We start from the raw sequence: 18596 nt of genomic DNA on the forward strand, positions 1-18596 counted from the left end.
CTCAAAATCCTGTCCTCTGACTGAGCAGCTACTCTGAGTACGCAGACTGACAGGGTAACACTTACTCTGAAGCTTATGCAGCCATCTTTCCCTGTTCTCTGGAAAGCACTGCAGTCACATGCAGTCTGTATTCCTACAACAGTTTTAAAAAAGGATGTTTATTGGCTTAATTTAAGAAACAGCTTTGGAAATGGAATGATGGGGTGGGGAGAATCCATACTCTCTCCTGCTAGGTGTGAGACTCTTCCTCATCTTCGCGCTTGAGCTGTTCAATCAGCTGCTGCCTCTCTGCAGCTTGGCGCATCCGCATCATCACCAGGCTCTCGTAATCCCGCTCTGAGACTACAGACGCCTGGAAGCAGAAAACAAATGCAACCTGTAAAGGACAGCACACACTGCAAAGCTCCCACAGGTCCCCCCTCCAAAAGCCACACTCAGAACACCCGCATTTGAGTCAGGCAGACCATTTGTAGCAGTATGACACTAGAGAAATCAGGTAAGGTGTGAAAGCTGCCTGGCCTACAGAAAGTGGTTGGCTTCGTAGCAAACAGTGCTACTGACCCTTGATAGTGTCAGTGGAAAGAAAGAATAGAACAGGCAGGGTGGCTGAAATACCCTCTTGATCCCGGAACTACTCTCACCAGCTCACAGAGGTTGGATGGGGAAACACAGCTGGTTATTTTGGATGACAAGCTTGCTCTGCAAGTCCAGCACACACTTCATCCGTTACAAAGGCTAATGCCATAAAATCAAACTCTTGTGGTTTAGGCATGAAAGTAGCTGCACAGAAGAAAACCAGGTATGTTCCCAAACTTGGCACAGGAGTTTCTGTTCTCAAAAGCTCTTGGAGCCTTTCTGCTGTGTGTGGTAGCAACCGTCATGTCAGTTAAGTGGTGACTGCAGACTACCTAATAAATGTAGGCAGCAAATGACAGCTGCTATCTCAGAGCAAAGTGGCGGTTTTGGCACTCTGTTTTCAAAAGCCTTTTAGCATTAGTAGGTGGCCTTACTGATTTCAGATGTATTCAACGTGCCGCAATGCTTGGAAACATTCATCTCATTTGCTTGACAGTTCAGGCAGAAATAAAAGCATCTTGACAAAAGGTGAACATAAGAAATCTCACGCTAATTTTTCTAGGAACTAGATTTAGTGGTGATTTAAGGACATCTTGAACAGAAAACAGAAGGGCTGAAACGACAATCGAATAGCAAAAGCTTCTGCGGGAAAACAGTGCAAGGGTAAATTTGCTACTATGTGCCAGCAAAGCGGTTACTCCAGCTGCAGAGTGCCTAGCTGTGAGGACAAAATAGAAGCCCACAATAGATGAAAAAATGGGGGAATTAAGAGACTGGGATGCTGTAAATTGGTGTCTTTGGAACTGCATGAATGAAATAACCTTTCGGTACTGCGCAGCACAGACTTCCATAGTGTTTGAGAAAGCAACAGATTGTATCAGACCTCAGTGGCAGAACGAGGTTTCTTCAAAGCTTCTGTCCACTAACCACAGATATTCACTGACATCTGCTTGGCTGAATGAAATAGCCTACATGAGACTCATGTAAATGAGTCACCCATACAAACCTGAATCACTACCTCACACTCTGGATTTAAATTTAAAACAGAGAAGAGATTATTTCCGGCCTCATTTGGGAGCCCTGCTGATACAACAAGCCATCAGAAGTGACAGTACGGAGAGCACAAAGGGAAGAAGCAGTCTGATTCAAGATGGGCTACAAGTTGACGTTCACACTGACGGTTCTCAAGCAATCTGGGTGCCTCTGAGGGAGCTTGCTTTCTCCCCAGGCAGAGTGTGGGCTGATGCTTTGCCACTTTACACACCTACTTCCTGCAATCCTGACAATTACCAATAGTGTAAAACCCAGTTTCTGACGTGGCTGACTCAGCAAGGGCTTGGCTCAAAACAAATACATACGCACAGGGAACTGCAGCCAGGGAAGCAGTGACAAGAGGCACATGAAGAGAAGGCGGCGTGGATTTCTACCGCTCTGGGTCCAACCTGGCTGAATCATCCCTGGATTTGCTTCTTCTTCCAGCATCCCAGCATACTGGTGAGCGTGGTGGTCACCGTTCTCCGAGAACTTTAGCTGTCTCTCTCCTCTGCCTGTTGGACTCAGGTGCTTCTCCGACACAGTGTAAGTCTATTTTGCATTCAATTTTCCTAACGCTTATCTTTTACATCTTCATTTTGCTGCTTTTTAAATTTCCATTCCACTATTTCTTTGGTTTCCTTCAGTGTGACTGAGTCACCAGATCCCTTCCTAACCACCCACTGAGATTTTTATACCATGCCCTTCGCCATGAAGGTGGCTGGTTACCATGGTACCAGAGTGCCCTTCTGTTCTAGATGCTAGATTAAATCTGTTCTCATGGTGACTGTGTGCCTTTGCTATTCTTCATCAGCTTGTTTCTGCAGCACAGATTTAATAAGCTCAGACATCACCATTCCTTCTCCACCGAAGGAGGCTCCCTAATATGTAAGATGGGGCAACTGCTCCTGAACGCAGGGATGTAGTGTGAAGTTTGCATTTCCTGCAATACGAGCTTCTCTGTTTTCCTTCCAGCTACAGGAACAGGGAAGGAAGAAGTTGTTCCTGTTGTGTGGCTTGCTGCTGAGCCTGTGACTGAAGTTCAACACCTGACTGTGAAGAGTCAGCAGTTTCTTTCTTCTCTTTGCCTTTCATCAGCATGGATACTTGGCGGAGAGGATCCATTAAGTCCACAACGTTCTTCAGACGTTTCTCACTCAGGAGACACAAAAAGCTGGGCAACCAAGTCATTATCTTGAATCAGAACAGCCACACACTGGACAGTGATGGACAGTGCCAGAAGAGGGAATGCTTGAGGGAACTGAAGGACAAGTCTGATTACCTGTCATGTCAGAGTGAGCAAAACCTAGCCAAGGCACAAGCACCTCCTAAGCCTCCCCGGCTGTACCTGGACAGTTCTAGCTGCCCGAACATCATTGATCATACAGATTCTCACTCTGACGTCTCCTTTTCTGGTGCTGCTCATCAATACCACAAAGCCACTCAAACTCAGTTCCACAAGGAGCAGGCTACAGACTGCGGGACCTCAGAGACTAGTTCCCAGAATGGCACCACTCTTTCTGATCTGTCTGATCCTTTCCTGTCCTTCAAAGTGGATTTGGGGCTATCGCTTCTTGAGGACGTTCTGCAGACCCTCAGGAAACAGAATCCAAGAGATTACGCCATTTGAAGGTATTTATGATTTAATGTATCACATTTACCTACTGCTGGTGCCAGTTTCTCTAGTCCTAACAGGAGGAAGGATACTGCATCACCCCTGTTGTGTGGTCTGTTCTGTTGTTCTTGCCTTATCCATGACAGACTGCTCTTGTCCTTGCCAAGAAGTCCTTCAGAAGGGAGCTGACAGGTTCCATGCCTAGATGAGAGCACTGTCTGCTGGAACCTTGTGGGCATGTTTCCGTTCTCCACGCTGGGAATTTCCCGCTCTTGACTGTGTATCTCCAACTCACAGAAGAATGGCATTGTTTGGCAAAAGACTTGGTATTTGGGGGATGTGGATGTGACACTGCGGAGCATGGACAGAAAGGGGTATGGCATACATCATTTGTGGATAAGCAGGCAGCTTGTAAGGAGACAGGAGCATTGTTATCTCAAAGCCATAGCTACGGCAATGGTCAAGAGACAGAAACTGATGTTTCTTCTCCCACCACGTTTGAGTGTGAAAAAATCAAAGCTGTTCCTCTTTTTTTTTTTTTTTTAAATGTCAGTTTCTTTTCCCCTAACTCAAGTGCAGTTGGCACTCCCAGCCTGGAAACAGGTAAGCATCTATATAGGCTCATAACGCAGCAAGAGCAGTTCATTTAGTCTACTAACAGAAGAAATTTCTCTAGATACTGCTGCTTGAAGCATGCATTGATCTATCAGCTGTACAGACATGGAAGAATAAATGCATCTGTGACTGGAAATGTCTTGTTGCCTCATTTCATTGGTAGCAAGCCAAACCAACAAAGGCCAGGCATCAAGAGCACAGGTCCCTTATCTGCAGTGACCAAGATTTATCCTCTGGCACTTCAGGTTTTTATGAGGGTGGGGAAAGCAGCATTGCTCTTCTTTTCTGGGCTGGGAAACGGCTAGAGCTGCTGGTATTCTGTCTTCCCCTGGGAGGGGGGAGGGAAAGTGCACACAGATCAGGACCAAGATCTAGCGCTGAAATGAACGCAGTTCTTCACCCTGTAGGCTGGAAGTGCTCTGCCTGGCTGAATACTTTTTAGGCAGGATCAGGGGTGAACTATTAAAAAGACACTGCAGAAGCTGCTGGGTCACCAACGTCTTAACTTTTTTCATAGGTAGGTTAGATAGCAGGTCCCTTTTAAAAAAGACAAACACCACAACAGACCTTAACAACCATAAGCTTTGGAAGCAGGCTACAGCTTCCAAAAGAAGCTGTGCTCAGATTCCAGAGAAGGCACAGACAGCTCAACCTACAGCCTGATAGGAATCTAGTAAAGTCAGATAACGTGAATTTGCTGAAGCCTCAAAGGAGCTTAGAAAAGATGCAAGAGAATGCCAGAGGCTTTTGTCAGCACATTACTGTGGCTGAATGGATGGCGCAAAACAAATGTGGTGCACTGGTAGGGAGATACCACTAGTACAGATGCAAGGCTGACCTTCCCATGAGCAAGTGCTTCATGCTGTTGTGGAGGCAAAAGGTGCTCCTCACAGCACTATACAGTCCTTGTATGCTTTGAGCCACTCAGAGCTGCAGCAATCAAACAATCATTGCTCTCAAATTGCCTAGAGTAATAGCAGTTAAACCACAGCTTTTGTAATTCAAGCTTAACACTCCTATTCAGCTCCAGCAGTTCTCCAAAAACTGCTGAACAACACTCATCCCCTGCTGTGGGATGAAACAAGCCAGTAAAAAAAAAAAAACAGTAAAAACCGTGGAGACAAATAACTTGCAACTTGCTGCCTCAAGACCAACAACACGACCTTTCAGCAGGCAGTCTTGCTTTCACCTAGGAACTGCTTCCAAAGCTGCCCTGGTCAAGCCTGTCTGCAGCTCTGTTATTTGATGACTTTGGTGCACAGCTCCTGGCTGAGTACCCCACGCATAGAGCACAAGTGGATGAGTAGTGAGTGTGTTGCCATGAGAACAGTGCAGCTCTTCAGCTGTTTTCCGAAGCAGAGCAGGGAAGGAGCTTCATTTGCACAGAGTGGGAGCAAACAGGGGGTGGAATCAGACAAAAATAGGAGCTACCCAGAGAGAGCAAAGAGGAAATGAGGGCAGCTTCAATCAGAATGAAATTAGTGCAGCTTGAAAATGAGAATGTAGTCTGTGGTGGATGGAAAGCCAGACTGGGTATGAAGGGATAAGGTAGGGAGTAGATCAGGGCAGTGGCAACTGATACCCAAAAGACCTCATTTTGGATAGTCTAGAATTTAAGAGCTGAGAACAAAGAGGATAAGACACCTAGAAGCAATACAGCCAAGAGAAGTGATGACCAAGTTACTTGTTTTGGAAACATCTTTGTGGAAGCAGCAGCAGGCCTTGGGGAAGGCATGGTGTAGGGAGTAGGAAAAGGAACCAGAGCAGCTCAGAGATCTTAGCCTAGACAGCAAGACTACACTGCAAGCAGAGTTGCAGCTGCTTACACAAAAGCAGTAGAAAGGAAAAGCACCACAAGTGCAACTCCTGGGAAAGGATACAAGCCACTGGCCATAACTCTTCACCATTTTGAGAGCTAGCACAGGACTGATGAAGGTGTGCTGGACAGAAGTGAGTCACCACCTCCACACAGCACGAACACCACCAGCTGCTTCAGCCTGCCCTGCCTTGCTGCTGGCTCCACCAGGCTAATCCTTTGCAGCAGGCAGACGCTGCAGTTTCAAACTAACAAAGCTTTGGTCATGGAAAGAAGCCAAGACAAAGTTAGTCAAATGCTAAGTCTTTCACAGTTGAACCCACAGAGGCAAGAATCCATTAACAATTTTTGCACTAGTGACCCCCTCAGGTATGAATGAACTCTGAGACAGTTCTTGTTCTCCACTAGTGAGGGATAGTCAGACTTGATTCTGCTTTTTCCCAAATTGTCTTCTAACACTCTGACCCAACTCTGTGAATCTGCTGTGTCTGCAGGGCTCACTGGTTCTACACCACGCATGAAGATCCGCTTGGCTACTGAATTAAGATGCTCTGCCTTTGCCTGAGATCTCTGGGAAATGATGCTGGCTCAGCCCAGGCTGTTCAGACAGAACATAAAACCCTAAACAAAACTAGGATAGCAGCAAGGCATTTTGATATGTAAATTCTGTAAATAAAATACCTGAAAAGTCAGGAGAGAATGCATTGAACAGTCTCACAAGCCACTACAATATTTAGGCCATGAACACATACAAGGCTGACTGAGACACAGACGTGGACTAAGGACACCTGTAGCACATAAGGCAGGGGAAAAGGAGAGGGAAGGAAGTGTCACATTTAGTTTGAACTGGAACTCAAATAACCAGAGGATCTCAGGCCCCTCTGCACTTTGTCTCAGGGAAGGAATTACCAACTAGACCAGAAAACAGGCAGAACATGAGATATACTACACTTAGACTACACTGAGCTCTACAGCACAGAATTTAACATGCTGTAAAAGAAGTGGATATAGTTCCTACTTGCAAGAGGCAACAGGAGCAGGGGGTAACTGACAGCCAACAATTTGCTGCAGCATTGCCTACGCAAGGAGTGATTTGGCTTCTATGTTTAAACCACTAGTTGTTGTTGCCTTTTACGCATTTTGTGACTGAAGCAACAACTTCAGATTGATCATCTGGTGGAACAAACAGGAAGCAGCTAAGAGTTAGCAAATACCTTGTACTTGAAGCGTCTACCAAGCTTTAACAGCACTGGTGAAGGCAACCCAAACCAGACAATAAGGCCTCTTTACAAGGATATTCAATTTGATATTACTTTCTTTCCCTCCTGCAAACCCTAAGAACATAGGTTTGGTTTCAGCACTGAAATTCCATCCTCTTCTGAATGCAGTAACCAGAGCTCCCTAAAGCTGCCTTCTAGGAGAGCTGTTTTCTTTTTTAGTGAGCTATCAGCCAGAGGTTTCCCACAAAGTCTACTAAATTCACAGAAGAATGGCATTAGAAGCTTCGTGTTGAGCAAGAAGCATCCTTGTTTTTCACTTTTCAGAGAGAGACAGACACATTGTGCAAAGATCCGGTCACTCAAGTAGCCTGTGCCTCAGTGTGCTGCTACTCAGGCAAAAGGTCCTTTAAAAAAGCCACCGCTTCAGCATAAAAAGGATCACCAGAAAGCCAAACCTTTCACTAAGAGCTTCTTTTCCAGCTCTGCTAGGAATCAATGCATCTTACCATAAATGCAATGCATCCTTTTAAATTTGGGTTACTATAGAAACAGACTTAGGTAACAGCAGCGTATGTTCTCCTTACCTGTGAAGTCCTAGGCTGACTACTGCTGTCAGAAAGGACAGTGCTGGGATTGTTCTGGGGCTGGCCTTCCAGCCACGAAATCTTTAGAGGATTATTTGTCAGGCCAACTTCGTTCTTCACAGCCATCTCCTATCAATGAAAATATTCTATCACCATCTGAATTTTGGGTCACACTCCCTCACATTTCACTAACAGTCTTACGAGATTTTTCTATCTCAGCCTGTTACCAATGCCAATGAAGATTTCACAGCTGCCCTACATGAGAAGCACCCTTCAAGTCCCATACCCACATCCAGCACAGATAGAACATATCACTGACAGTACTTCTGATAAACAGGGCACAGACAGTTTTTCTTGTCTTTTTTTTTTTTTTTTGACTGTTTGAATATATCGAGTGAAAGAACAGTGACAAGGAATAAAGAGACTCTTGTAGTGTAAATTTAAGTTGATGGAACTACTAAAACATGGGTAACTGATGCATTCTGCTTCCACAGTAACATGAATTATTATAACTCATTGTGAGTCAAGACATTTAGATTTCTTTTAAACTGCAAATGCCTGATATAACCTCTAAGACTCATTAAGCCCATCTCCACAATTGGTAATTCACCCTCAGTGAGAGCTGGTTAAATAGCTTAATGTCTGCTGTTTAAAGCAGTGTCTCTTCCCTCAGCTGCTTACATGCACAGCCTGCTTGTTTGTGTGCATGATCTGCTCTGGGTTTACACCTCAAGGTTTGCCACTCCCTTCATGCATCTATACCTTTAGACTCTCATTACCCTTCTCCACTGCCTTAATGACAAGGCAGCGTTTCCAGGCTGTCAGACAGCAAACCCTTCCCTTCTGAAGCACCTTCTTGCCCACTTTCCACTGCACACATCTGTGGTCTCCACCAGACTTACAGCAGCCTTAACCGTAGCAAATTCCACAACTGCACTCCCAGTCTTCCTGCTGGAGATCAACAAATTTAGAACATCACCATACTGTTAGGAGAGAGAGAGAAAAAGAAAAGTTAATAACAAAAAGAGAAGTTTACATATGGAGTACCTGCAAAGAGAAGAGGTATCTTCACAGACAGGTGGCTTGAGCTGTCACCCTTTCTGTCTTGCACAGTCTCCCATTCATCCCAACCTGTCATAATTCCTGTCCCTCCAGGGAACAGCACTGGGGAGACATGTAGCTACACACTTTGCTTCCAGTGAGCCCTAATGCAAGAGGATTGTTCAGCTTAGTCAGAGCTACGGGAGATACTCATATGAAGGAAAAATACAGACCACGTGCTGGGGTTAATCAGATCAAAGGTTTGTCTATTCCTGCCTCCCAACTCCCCAGAGAAGTTAATGCATAGTGCTTAAAGTGAAGGTAAAAGTGCACCATAACCACAGAGCCTGTCTAAACCTTATAAAGGACATGGACCGAACCACTGAAGGGGAAGAGTTTGCATTTGCTCTGTTTCACTAGGAGTCCCTCCTGGGAACAAGACAGAGGTGCACCTCAGGAGCAGTTACAGCTAATGGATTGTGCCGATGATCTCTGGAAATGGCATGATCAAGAGGGCTCAGCAAAGAAGAAAATGAGCTACTCTGGTTTATATGGAGCTTCCCAAAATTCACTATCCATTCTTATAGCATTGAGAGCAGGGAAAGATCACAGAATAGAGAAACATCAGATAGGACCTTTTGGAGAATCCGCAACAGAACATCTTTCGAGTATCCCCCTCCTGACTCATCTTCTTTCCTGCATTTCCATTTTAGCTAGGAAACAAATGCAACAAGTTAATTTTGTCCAGCTGAACACACGTTGCCATGCTGAATACAGCTCATACCACCTGCACAATAATCAAGTTTGCTATTTACAGCTACAGTCCCAGAATACCAAGACAATGACTTTGACATCAGCACAAAAAAGGAACAAATTATTTGTGGAACAGTGAGAAAAGCCTAACTAGAATTAAAATTAAACTTGAAGGCATATTAATGGCTATATCAGGGTAAAAAACAGACGTTTCTCAGTGCCTAAAGCAGAGATGGCTGAAACATTCAGGTCAGAAAGTAGAGGAGAAAAGGATAGGGAAGGAAGGGTGCTTTAAACACAGCAACACATGCATGGGGGAGCTGTCGGCATGCATGATGTGCATTAAGTAGAGGAGATTCACCACCTCTGTACAAAGGGGCACGCCGGTTCAGCAGAGGAGTCCCTTCTGTTTTCCAAAACTGCAGAAGTTCTACCAGTTTTTACCAAAACCCATCTTTCTAGGGATGTCTTACTTTGAGTTTGGGAGTTATTCTGCCTTCTGCTCCATTTCCTTCTTGCCTGCCTAAAGAGGAGAAAGAAAATAAAGATGAAAAGGACATGGTTAAAAATTCATCAGCTAAACAGCTTTAGCACAAAATTTGCTCTGAGAATACAGCAAGCACACTTCTGGATTTCTTTTGCACTAGATCAGTTCAGCACCCCAAAAGTCTTACACAACGGTATCAGTACGAGCTGTAGTGTAAACTCAATACTGGATGTCTGCATTTTTTCCTTCCGTGATGCCCAGGCTGCCCATGATCAAGGTCAGAAAACAGCTAAGTTAAAAACACAAGTGTGAGACATGCTATATTCTGCGACATTTCTCCCTGCAAAGGGGCTGTGCTGGTAGGAACAAATGAGGAAAAATAAGGGAGGACAAAAAAATGCTAAGACATAGCTTAAGAATTTAATCTGGCCCTGCAACTAAATATTTAATAGCAAAATACGTCATAGTGATCTGCTCCTGCTCCGAGGATCAAAAAGTGATTTATGGTAAGTAAATGCTCAACATCCTTCCCAATTTCCAATATGTGAAATTAAGTAAGAGAGGTTAGGGTGGGCTGAACAGCTTATAGACTGTCATACAGGAAACCCATGGGAACCCCAAAACAGAGTTTCTGCATCTGGACCTCTGGTGTTTTTTTTTTTTTATTCCTTAGATCAACATTTTTCCTGTGAGAAAGCAAAAAATCTTATACTATGGCAACAGCCAGAACACGAAAGGGGTAGGAAGCAAGAGACAGTAAGTTTTTCTATTGAGCTGAAGCCCTGAGCAGCACTAACATGTTTTGAAAAGCAGAACAGAACTTCCTGAAATATAAAATTGCATTTTAAGCCCACAGAAATACAGAATATTTAAAAAAGGCAGATCACTAGGGAGATATGGGGATGGGAATGAGTTTCAAGAATCCCAGAGCCGAACTGGGATTCTAGAAACACCTCATCCCCTCCTTTTTACAAGGGAAGCTAACCACAGCTACTAAGCAGCCCATAAGAATTAGAGGGAGAAAATTAAATTCCAGGAAGTAAAACCTCAGCAACCACAGACTATGCAAAACTTCATTCTCCTCACTGCGTCTCTTTTGGGTACTAAGAATTTTCACAGGGATACAGAGGTAGTAGCCCCAACGACATGTGGTGGGTTTATTTTTTGGCAACCTTGAATCAGTCCTTATTCTGTGTGTGCAACACTGACTGCTTTAATTGTGACAGATGAGTTGGACTTTAGGTTTTCTTCCAGCACACCTGTGGGGATCCACATCAGGCCACCCAATTCTTTAGAATATTTATTGTAGAGGAGCAGAAATATGCCACATAAGAAAAAAGCCTCACAGAAACGCTCCTCTTTTGACTTACCCCTGAAAAAGGTGCTAAGTAGGATCCGATCCTATACATGGCAATGTGACCAAGTCAGAAAGCTGCATTTGCATGCAAGCCCTGCTCCATCTGCAGAGAAGTAAGAGTCCTAGGGGCAACTTAGTTCGGTTAAGGACTCCAGTCTCACCTATTCTCACCTTGGATGCGCTGCTCTCTTTCAAGCTGGATCTGTTCTCGAATGAGCCTCTGCTGCTCTTCAAGCTGACGAGAGCCTTCTTCACGCAGTCGTATTATCTGGAGCAGAGTTAAGACAGCATGGATATCTCAGTGCACAGTTCCACACTTGGCTCATGCCAGCTGAAGACTGCCAAGGATCACTTTTGCCTTTCCCCCATCTCCTGGGGGCAAACCTCCCCCTTGTTCCCCCATGCCATCTCCAGTGCTCATATAATAATTGCATCCCTTGTGATCCTACTGACACAGTCCCTATCAGCCAGCATATACCCAGTTAGCTGTTACTTTCTGCTACACAAAAGAGTAGACAAAACCCCAAACCCTGGGACAGAGACATCTACCAGACTGCTCCACATGCCTCTCATAGAGCCCATTAATCCAAAAGGCTGAATGACTGCTACACAGAGTTGTTATACCTCTTCATGTGGTTTGCATTATGAATGTAAAGTCTTTCAGTTATTCTTCTCAAACACAGTTTAAGAATTTTAAAATGATCATTACCTCTTGTTCTAATGTCCTTGTTATCCGGATCTCCTCCTCTTCACTGTCACGGGCCTGAGCTTCTCGTTCCCTGGCTTCAAGATCTGCAGAGAAAAAAAAAAACAAAATTAAAACAATGCAAAGAGAATTTTCACTGATGACACTGCTGTCCAGAGGTGGATGGAACGATCCCAAACTTTGCTTTGTCTACAACAGATTCAAAGTAGAGACCTGATGCTCTGCTATCTCTCCTCAGCCCAGGTGCAGCCATATATCAGCAGTCCTAATGGTCATCAAAAGCCACACTTGCCATCCCTAGCTATGACTATTAGATATTTCAGATGGCTACTATATTATACTGGGCTTAAAAAACAGCCATCACAGATGAAGAGCAGTTTAACAATTAGTGGTAAATTCCAGCAGCAGAAGAAATGCAAGCACCCAGCTAATGAAGACTCCAAGCCCAGAGAAAATTAAGTTTTATTACCAAGCTTTACTTTCTTTCTCTTCTCATCAAGTTTCTGTGTCCTTTCTGCTGCTTGCTTTTTGGCTTTTCTCACTTTGTCATATGCCGCCTGTCAAAGAGCCAACAGAACAGTGTAAGTACATATAAAGCAATAGGGAAAAAAATGAAAGCTGTGAATAAAGGAGAGGTCAGATATCAAAACACTGCTTAAGAGGAGGTGAAGCATTTTCTGCTTCCTGCTAGCACTTCTAAAAACGTTGGACGTTAACACATATCCTAAAAGATAAGAGGCCCCAGGATTTCCAGACACAGCCTGAAAGGATGAGGAAGTCTAGGAGTAAATGCAAAGTGGACTGTAGAAAAAAATCTCACCCATCTTCAGAGGTGGGAAAAATATGTATTTTTCAGGAACAGGCCAAAAGTAGCTTTAGGGGCACTGGAAACAATTCAGATTTGGCTTAGGGCATAGCTTTATGATTAAAAAGGTTTTATTTTATATGAAGAATTTACTCGCAGGACAGATGCTTGACTGACATGAATGTATCAAGAGCAAAGAACATTAGAATTCTTCAGTGCAATAGCACATTAACATTCACGTAGAGAGACTTAAGAAACAGGGTAAACTGGCAGCTTCACTGACATCTGCGCAATCCAGTGAATAATTTGTTAATCAACCTTCAGAATCTTTCTGTAGTAGGTAAAGCATGGCCCTACACAGAAGCTCAAACACATCACTTGAGCATCTTCCTTGTTTGAATAATTGTTCATGAGAGCTCTGCTCTTGCTTTATAAATAAGAAAAATTGGTATTTTCCCTTTATGCAAGGGAACCATTTCCTAAACACTTTTTTCCTTTTTAGGTATACAAGCCAAAAACTTCTTGGATACCAAAAGCATCATTGCCCCCTGGATCAAACATTACAATCTTTGCCAGTATTTGAAAAGAGAAGAGCTATTTCATGCTTTTAGGTCTTATGAGCTAAAAATTTTATATGAATTCTCTCAAGTTGATCTGGATAGGGTTACTTGCTCACGCTGGCCTGCTTTCATTTTGTTTTTATTCTTTCCTTTCACATGTTCGGATTACTTTCAGGCCTTGAGCAGTAGGCACTCAAACACTTCCTCGCAGCAAGAACAGAGTCCAAGCTACATCTGGCAGCCTGCAAAGCTCATGTAGCAAAAGGAGAGAGATCACGACTATGAGCTTTTCAGTTTACAAGTCTCTCATGCCCCACTGAAAGAAGTGCTTTGAGTCCTAGTGATCACATGTCTAGATACTATTTGTCAGACCTTGATTTCAAGCAAACTGCAAATACACTGTTGTCACACAAATTTAAAGCACCCCTGAAAGTGGTGGTTATTTTTTTAAGATAGATATATCCCAGTTGAGCACATTATTAAAACGGTATCTCACATGTGCCACAAAACAAAGCTACTCCCTGCACATAAGATCAGGAAAAAAACATTTGTTGAAGTCCTTATCTGGTGCCTACTATTAGATATCCTGGACAACAACAGGGAACAGACAAGACTTGCATTCATGAAAGCTCAGTTGGAGAAGAGAGCACAGAGCAAGGCAGACAGGATGAGATTATTCACTACTTCTCCAGCATGCACGCACAGAATAACGCCACACAATCCCAACATTACAGAGGGATAGGCATCCTTACCCTTGCTGCTGCATCTGTTAGCACAGCTAAGGCCTGAGACAGTTGGTGGAAGACTTCCGCTGGGAATTAGAAGAAAAAAGGGTAAGATGCAGAAAACCATGGCAGTGGCTTGGAGATGAACCAAAAAAGACAATCCCTTATGGAAGAGACCTGCAGAACATCAGAAAGAAAAAAAATCTTTCCAAAGCATTTTGTAAGCCAGATTCTAGTTATAGGTTGGCTATCTGGTTATTAAACCTGTGCAAATTAAGAAACAAAAACTGCAACCACTTCTTTTTAAAAGAAACCTTGCAAACATGAATTCAATAGAACCCATCTATAGACACAATTCTTCAATTTGCAGCCAGACTGAACATTACAAACAAATTCTGTCTCAAAAGTAGCTTTTCAGCCTGAGATCCAAACTCTCCATCTCACAGCGACGTTGCTCACCCTCTTCCTGGAGGAATATACACATAAGCTGGGGGTCTCCCCATACACTTAAACAACCTCCCAAACTTCTGCATGTATCAAAACCTCCTGCTCTACTCTTATCACCACTAAAAATATTTTTTCCTGGTGGCAATCCCCACACTACAGCTTTAAATCTTCAGTCTGTAAGACTGTAGTCTATCAATTTGGAAAACACAAGATAGAGAACAATGTTTCTTTTGAGGTGTCTTGATGAACAGTGTCCTTCCAGTTACTGATATAAATGTAAAATACTGATTTAAAAGCTTGTTATCGAAGTTCTGATTGCTAGAGGCATAAATTAAAATAGTGACCAGCCAGTAAACATTTAAGACAGTCAAAGATCCATGATTCAAGTATCGTATGGGAAGATTTTGAGTGGTACAAATAAAAATTCAGCATTGACTTAACACTTGTATTTTTAAAACCAGCATGTATGCATTCAACTTTAAAATCCTGAGCTACCTGATAGTGCTGAAAATAACTCTTAATCCTGCATACGTACACATTACATGACACAAAGTCAGGCATTCCCTTAATTACATACAAAGACAGACCTGAAGCTAAGCCGTTAAACACTTCCAGGAGTCTCTCCACATGTGAAAATAAACACGAGTGGTTTGCAGCCATATAGTTTCATCTTACCTGCTCTGGGATTGTCTGGGTTCTTATCTGGGTGACATGTCAGGGCCTTCTGACGGTACGCTTTCTTAACCTGCAAGAAAGGAACAGAGATCTGCCACTTATATCATTTAGTCCATGTTGAGATGCGAACTTAAAAAAAAAACACACTACAGAATCAAAAAAACAACTCAGGGTGGGCCCCTCAGGCCTGACAGAAAAATAAAGTCCAGTTCTGATGTTGAGCACACCATTAGTCCATCATATTGAAATACCTTTCCCTGTTTTCACCAGTCTACTGTAATAATGCGAGACTCCTGAAAAGCTCAGTTTTCTACTTCAGTGCAGTGACCTGCCCTTTTAGATCACACTGTTCTGCAAAGATAAGCATTTGAGCCCAGGGTACTTGGTAGGCTGGCAGCCACATTTTGAATGAGTTTGAGCTTTTCAAAGCTGGAAGTTTTACCTCTAGGTACGCTGTATTACAGCAGTCGATCCTCCTGATCATCAAGGCCAAGTCTGGTTCACAGAGGCAGTTTTCCAGCTGGAGGAATACAGTGTTCCTTGCAGCTATAGCTCTTTGGGACATTTACTGAGCAACAATTGAGCTTGGCAAGATGAAGAAATTTTGACTGAAGACTGCTTAATCTCTTCTACACTTCACAGAAAAATTGACAACTTTATGGGCTAAGTCACTAGTAAAGTTTTTAATAATCTGAGTTCCTTTTCTCAAGGAAACATCTGCATGCAAGAAAGGAAAGGAACAAAAGCTGCTCTGCTCGACTGCCAGTTTTTTGTTAGATTGTGTGGAATAAGTGGTGGCCCGGCACCACCTGGTGGACAAAGCTGATGGAAGGAAAATGTGGAGCTCAAGCCTTACGGGCCTAATCCTGTCTCTTCCATAAGCAAGACCCTAGTAAACGGCAAGTCTCCTCACCATGCAGTCACAACTACACCAGAAACTATTTACATAGCAAGTTCAGATAAGGCTTCTCTAAGCAATGAAGTTATTTAACAGCTTTGCTCCCCTTTGTTCACAGCTTTCAGCAAAGTTTCTCTGAATACAAATGGTCTTTGTGTTGGTTGCTTCAAGTATTTTATATCAAGGATCAGCACTCTAAATTACATTTGTCAATTTAAGTCACATCATAACTTCCCATTTGTAATCTCCTCCTCCTTTTTTCAGCCCCAGTAACTAGCTCAGCAGTGAAGTTGATGCCACCTGAAGCCCTTAATCTCATTCAACCCTATGAATTAGTTGTATTTGGCTTGTTCACCTGTTTTGTGTTTACAACAGAATTTCCAGCTAACCTCTAGCACGTTTTCTGGTTAGGCAGCCTTTAGCTTCTGAGTTTTACCTTATTGTACTTTTACTGCTCTTTATCACCATAAAAAAAAAAAAAGAAAACTTAAGGTAAGAAAAGAGTTTTCCTTTTAATTTTGTTCAGTTAATAGTTTTACCCAGAGAGTTACTTCCCTGGAATAGGTCACCTTCCCAGTTTAGTCGTGTAAGTCTTTCGGATGTTTAGCACTGACTTAACTATTAAATTAACAAAACAATATAACCATGTAATTCCAAACCCGCAAAATTAAAGATTACTTTTAGGAACCTACAGTACCTAGAACGCCCTCTAGCAACTGGATTTCTGGCAAACACCGGAGGAACTTTGCTCGTGAGGGTGCACAAACAAGGCAAAAGGAACTAACTGTCGGGGGCTCGCTCTGCAGCTCGCTTCGGGAAGATCTCACCCTCAGAAACACGATCTAAGATGTGAGAAGGGAAGGGTAAGTTGGGCGGGGGGCAACAGGAGGAGAAGTGGGCTTTCCGAATTATTTACGGCCAAGGCCGACAGCAGCTGCCGGACAAGGCAGCAGCGGGGCAGGAGCAGGCTGGTGCCAAGCCGGCACTTGGAGCAACCGCTAAGGCAACCGTGAGGGGAGGAGAGGAGGAGAGCAGCCCCTGACCCAGCCCCGAGCCCCCTCCTGGCCGCCGAGGGCCAGCCGGGGAGCGGCAGAGCAGGGCCGGGGGCGCCCAGGACGGCTGAGGGAAGGGGGCGGCCTCGCCCCGAGCCTTCCACGGCCCTGACCTCCTTCTCCGACGCCTTCTCGCCGACCCCCAGCAGGCCGTACAGGTCCAGCTGCAGCAGGTCCTTATCGACCGCCATCTTCTAGCGACCGGCTTCTCTCCGCGCCGCCGCCAGACCCGCGCAGCCTGCCGGGAAATGTAGTCTTCCCCTCGCCGCCTCCCCGCTCTCAGTGCTGGGAGAAGCCCAGGAGCCTGCCTACATGTACCAGGATGTCCCGCGCCTACTGACCGCGCTGCCGCTCCCAGCGGGCACAGCAAGGCGCGAGGCTTGCTGGGTGATGTAGTTTGCTTGTGGCTGTGGCCGGCATAGCGGAGCGGCCGAGGGACTACAACTCCCGTCGGGCCTTGCAGGGGAGGGACGGTTTTTGTTCCCCGCAGTCCTAAACTCCTTCTTGTGGAGAATTGTGTCAGCGCTACGCGAAAAAAGCACCAAAACAGAATATAGTTATGTACCGGCCTCGGAGCCAAGCTGCGGGGGCCTGTATTTGGGAAAGCAGTTTAGAAAGCGTGAGCCACGCTAAAGGCCGTCCCCCAAAACATGCTAAATATGGGTTACACTTTCACACTTCAGTGTGAAATACACAGTAGTGCGTATGATGTGAAATAAATGGACCTGTGATAGCTAGCAAAGGGGCATGTCTCCAGTAGATTAAAATACTTAATTGGAAGCATTATCAGAGCCACTTTGTAGGTATGCCCCTTGCATTTTCATCCTTGATGTGAGTGCTAGCACACCTAATAGCGGTTATGTTAGGAGACTGCCTTCTTTTGAGGCTCTTCTTGCACAGTTATCCAGTACATACTGCTGTTCTCTTTCTCTAAAGGGACTATACAGCAGGAAGAAACTGTGGATGGCTTTATAGGTAGATAGAGACCATGATTTTTGGAAGGTCTTCTACAGTCTAACCTCACATCTAAGCCAATCTTCATGCCTTTGGCAAACTAGCTCCTTTATTCCTCAGCTTCCCTTTTTATATTTGGGGCGGGGGGGAGAGAGAGGGAGAGAAAGAAAGTGATATTCTCCTCTTTAGCCACTGCTTTCCTTTCAGGCAGAAACCCATGCAGTAAAACTATCTGGACCGCTTCCCTTTACAGCGGGGATTGTGTATCACTAGACATTGCTGTACTGTCTGCCACAAGGAGATTGTGTCTGTAGCCTTTATTGTAGGTCAGGCAGCTCGGTAAATACCACTGAAGACATTGAACAAGCATGGATAGCTGCTTACCTTCCAGACAACATAGCTCCATGAACATGTTAAAGGCATTCTCTTCAACAATATAGACACACAACCATGCAACCTACCCTCAGACACAGGCAGTGTCATGGTGATAAGTCAGGTCCAAGTCCAAACCAAGAAGCCAATTCACAGGTCAGGTGAGTGCCAGACACGTTCAAAATGACAAGGCAGGGCTGAGGCCAAGTGATGAAGTTAGCGCACAGGCTGAGGTCTGGATCAAGAAGCTCCGTTACCAGGTAGGGACCAATACTCATCTGACACATCAAAAGAAAAAGAGCAGTC

The 18596-nt window shown here is 44.3% G+C and overlaps 2 protein-coding genes across 4 annotated transcripts; one reads left to right on the plus strand and one right to left on the minus strand.

The window, feature by feature from the left end:
• Nucleotides 1-138: 138 nt before the first annotated feature.
• DNAJC17 (DnaJ heat shock protein family (Hsp40) member C17) lies at nt 139-17226 on the minus strand. Of its 2 annotated transcripts, XM_040557505.1 has the most exons (12): nt 17078-17212; nt 16605-16754; nt 15015-15084; nt 13920-13978; nt 12272-12359; nt 11806-11888; nt 11268-11364; nt 9726-9775; nt 9135-9212; nt 8361-8441; nt 7459-7587; nt 139-352 (listed from the first exon to the last, which is right to left on the minus strand). In XM_040557505.1, the coding sequence occupies exons 1-12, from the start codon at nt 17153-17155 to the stop codon at nt 230-232; spliced, it is 1086 nt and encodes a 361-aa protein (XP_040413439.1). In that variant the 5' UTR covers nt 17156-17212; the 3' UTR covers nt 139-229. The 2 variants fall into 2 exon arrangements, with proteins under 2 accessions (XP_040413439.1, XP_040413440.1); XM_040557506.1 differs by lacking the exon at nt 16605-16754 and having other exon boundaries at nt 17078-17226.
• On the plus strand, nt 1938-7448 carry C5H15orf62 (chromosome 5 C15orf62 homolog). 2 transcript variants are annotated; one of them, XM_040557508.1, is made up of 2 exons: nt 1938-2496; nt 2584-7448. In XM_040557508.1, the coding sequence occupies exon 2, from the start codon at nt 2708-2710 to the stop codon at nt 3236-3238; it is 531 nt and encodes a 176-aa protein (XP_040413442.1). In that variant the 5' UTR covers nt 1938-2496; nt 2584-2707; the 3' UTR covers nt 3239-7448. The 2 variants fall into 2 exon arrangements, with proteins under 2 accessions (XP_040413442.1, XP_040413443.1); XM_040557509.1 differs by having other exon boundaries at nt 1938-2154.
• Nucleotides 17227-18596: the final 1370 nt, after the last annotated feature.

Source organism: Cygnus olor, chromosome 5 (genome assembly GCF_009769625.2).
Source record: "Cygnus olor isolate bCygOlo1 chromosome 5, bCygOlo1.pri.v2, whole genome shotgun sequence".
In the NCBI taxonomy this organism is placed as follows: Eukaryota; Metazoa; Chordata; class Aves; order Anseriformes; family Anatidae; genus Cygnus; species Cygnus olor.

Coding starts and splice junctions, on each gene's coding strand:
- C5H15orf62 (XM_040557508.1), top strand. CDS start 2,708: ATGGATACTTGGCGGAGAGGATCCATTAAGTCCACAACGTTCTTCAGA.
- DNAJC17 (XM_040557505.1), bottom strand. CDS start 17,155: ATGGCGGTCGATAAGGACCTGCTGCAGCTGGACCTGTACGGCCTGCTG. Junction 9,776..11,267: donor AAGAGAGCAGCGCATCCAAG/GTGAGAATAGGT, acceptor TCTCCTCTTTAG/GCAGGCAAGAAGGAAATGGA. Junction 7,588..8,360: donor TTGCTACGGTTAAGGCTGCT/GTAAGTCTGGTG, acceptor TTTCATTGATAG/GAGATGGCTGTGAAGAACGA.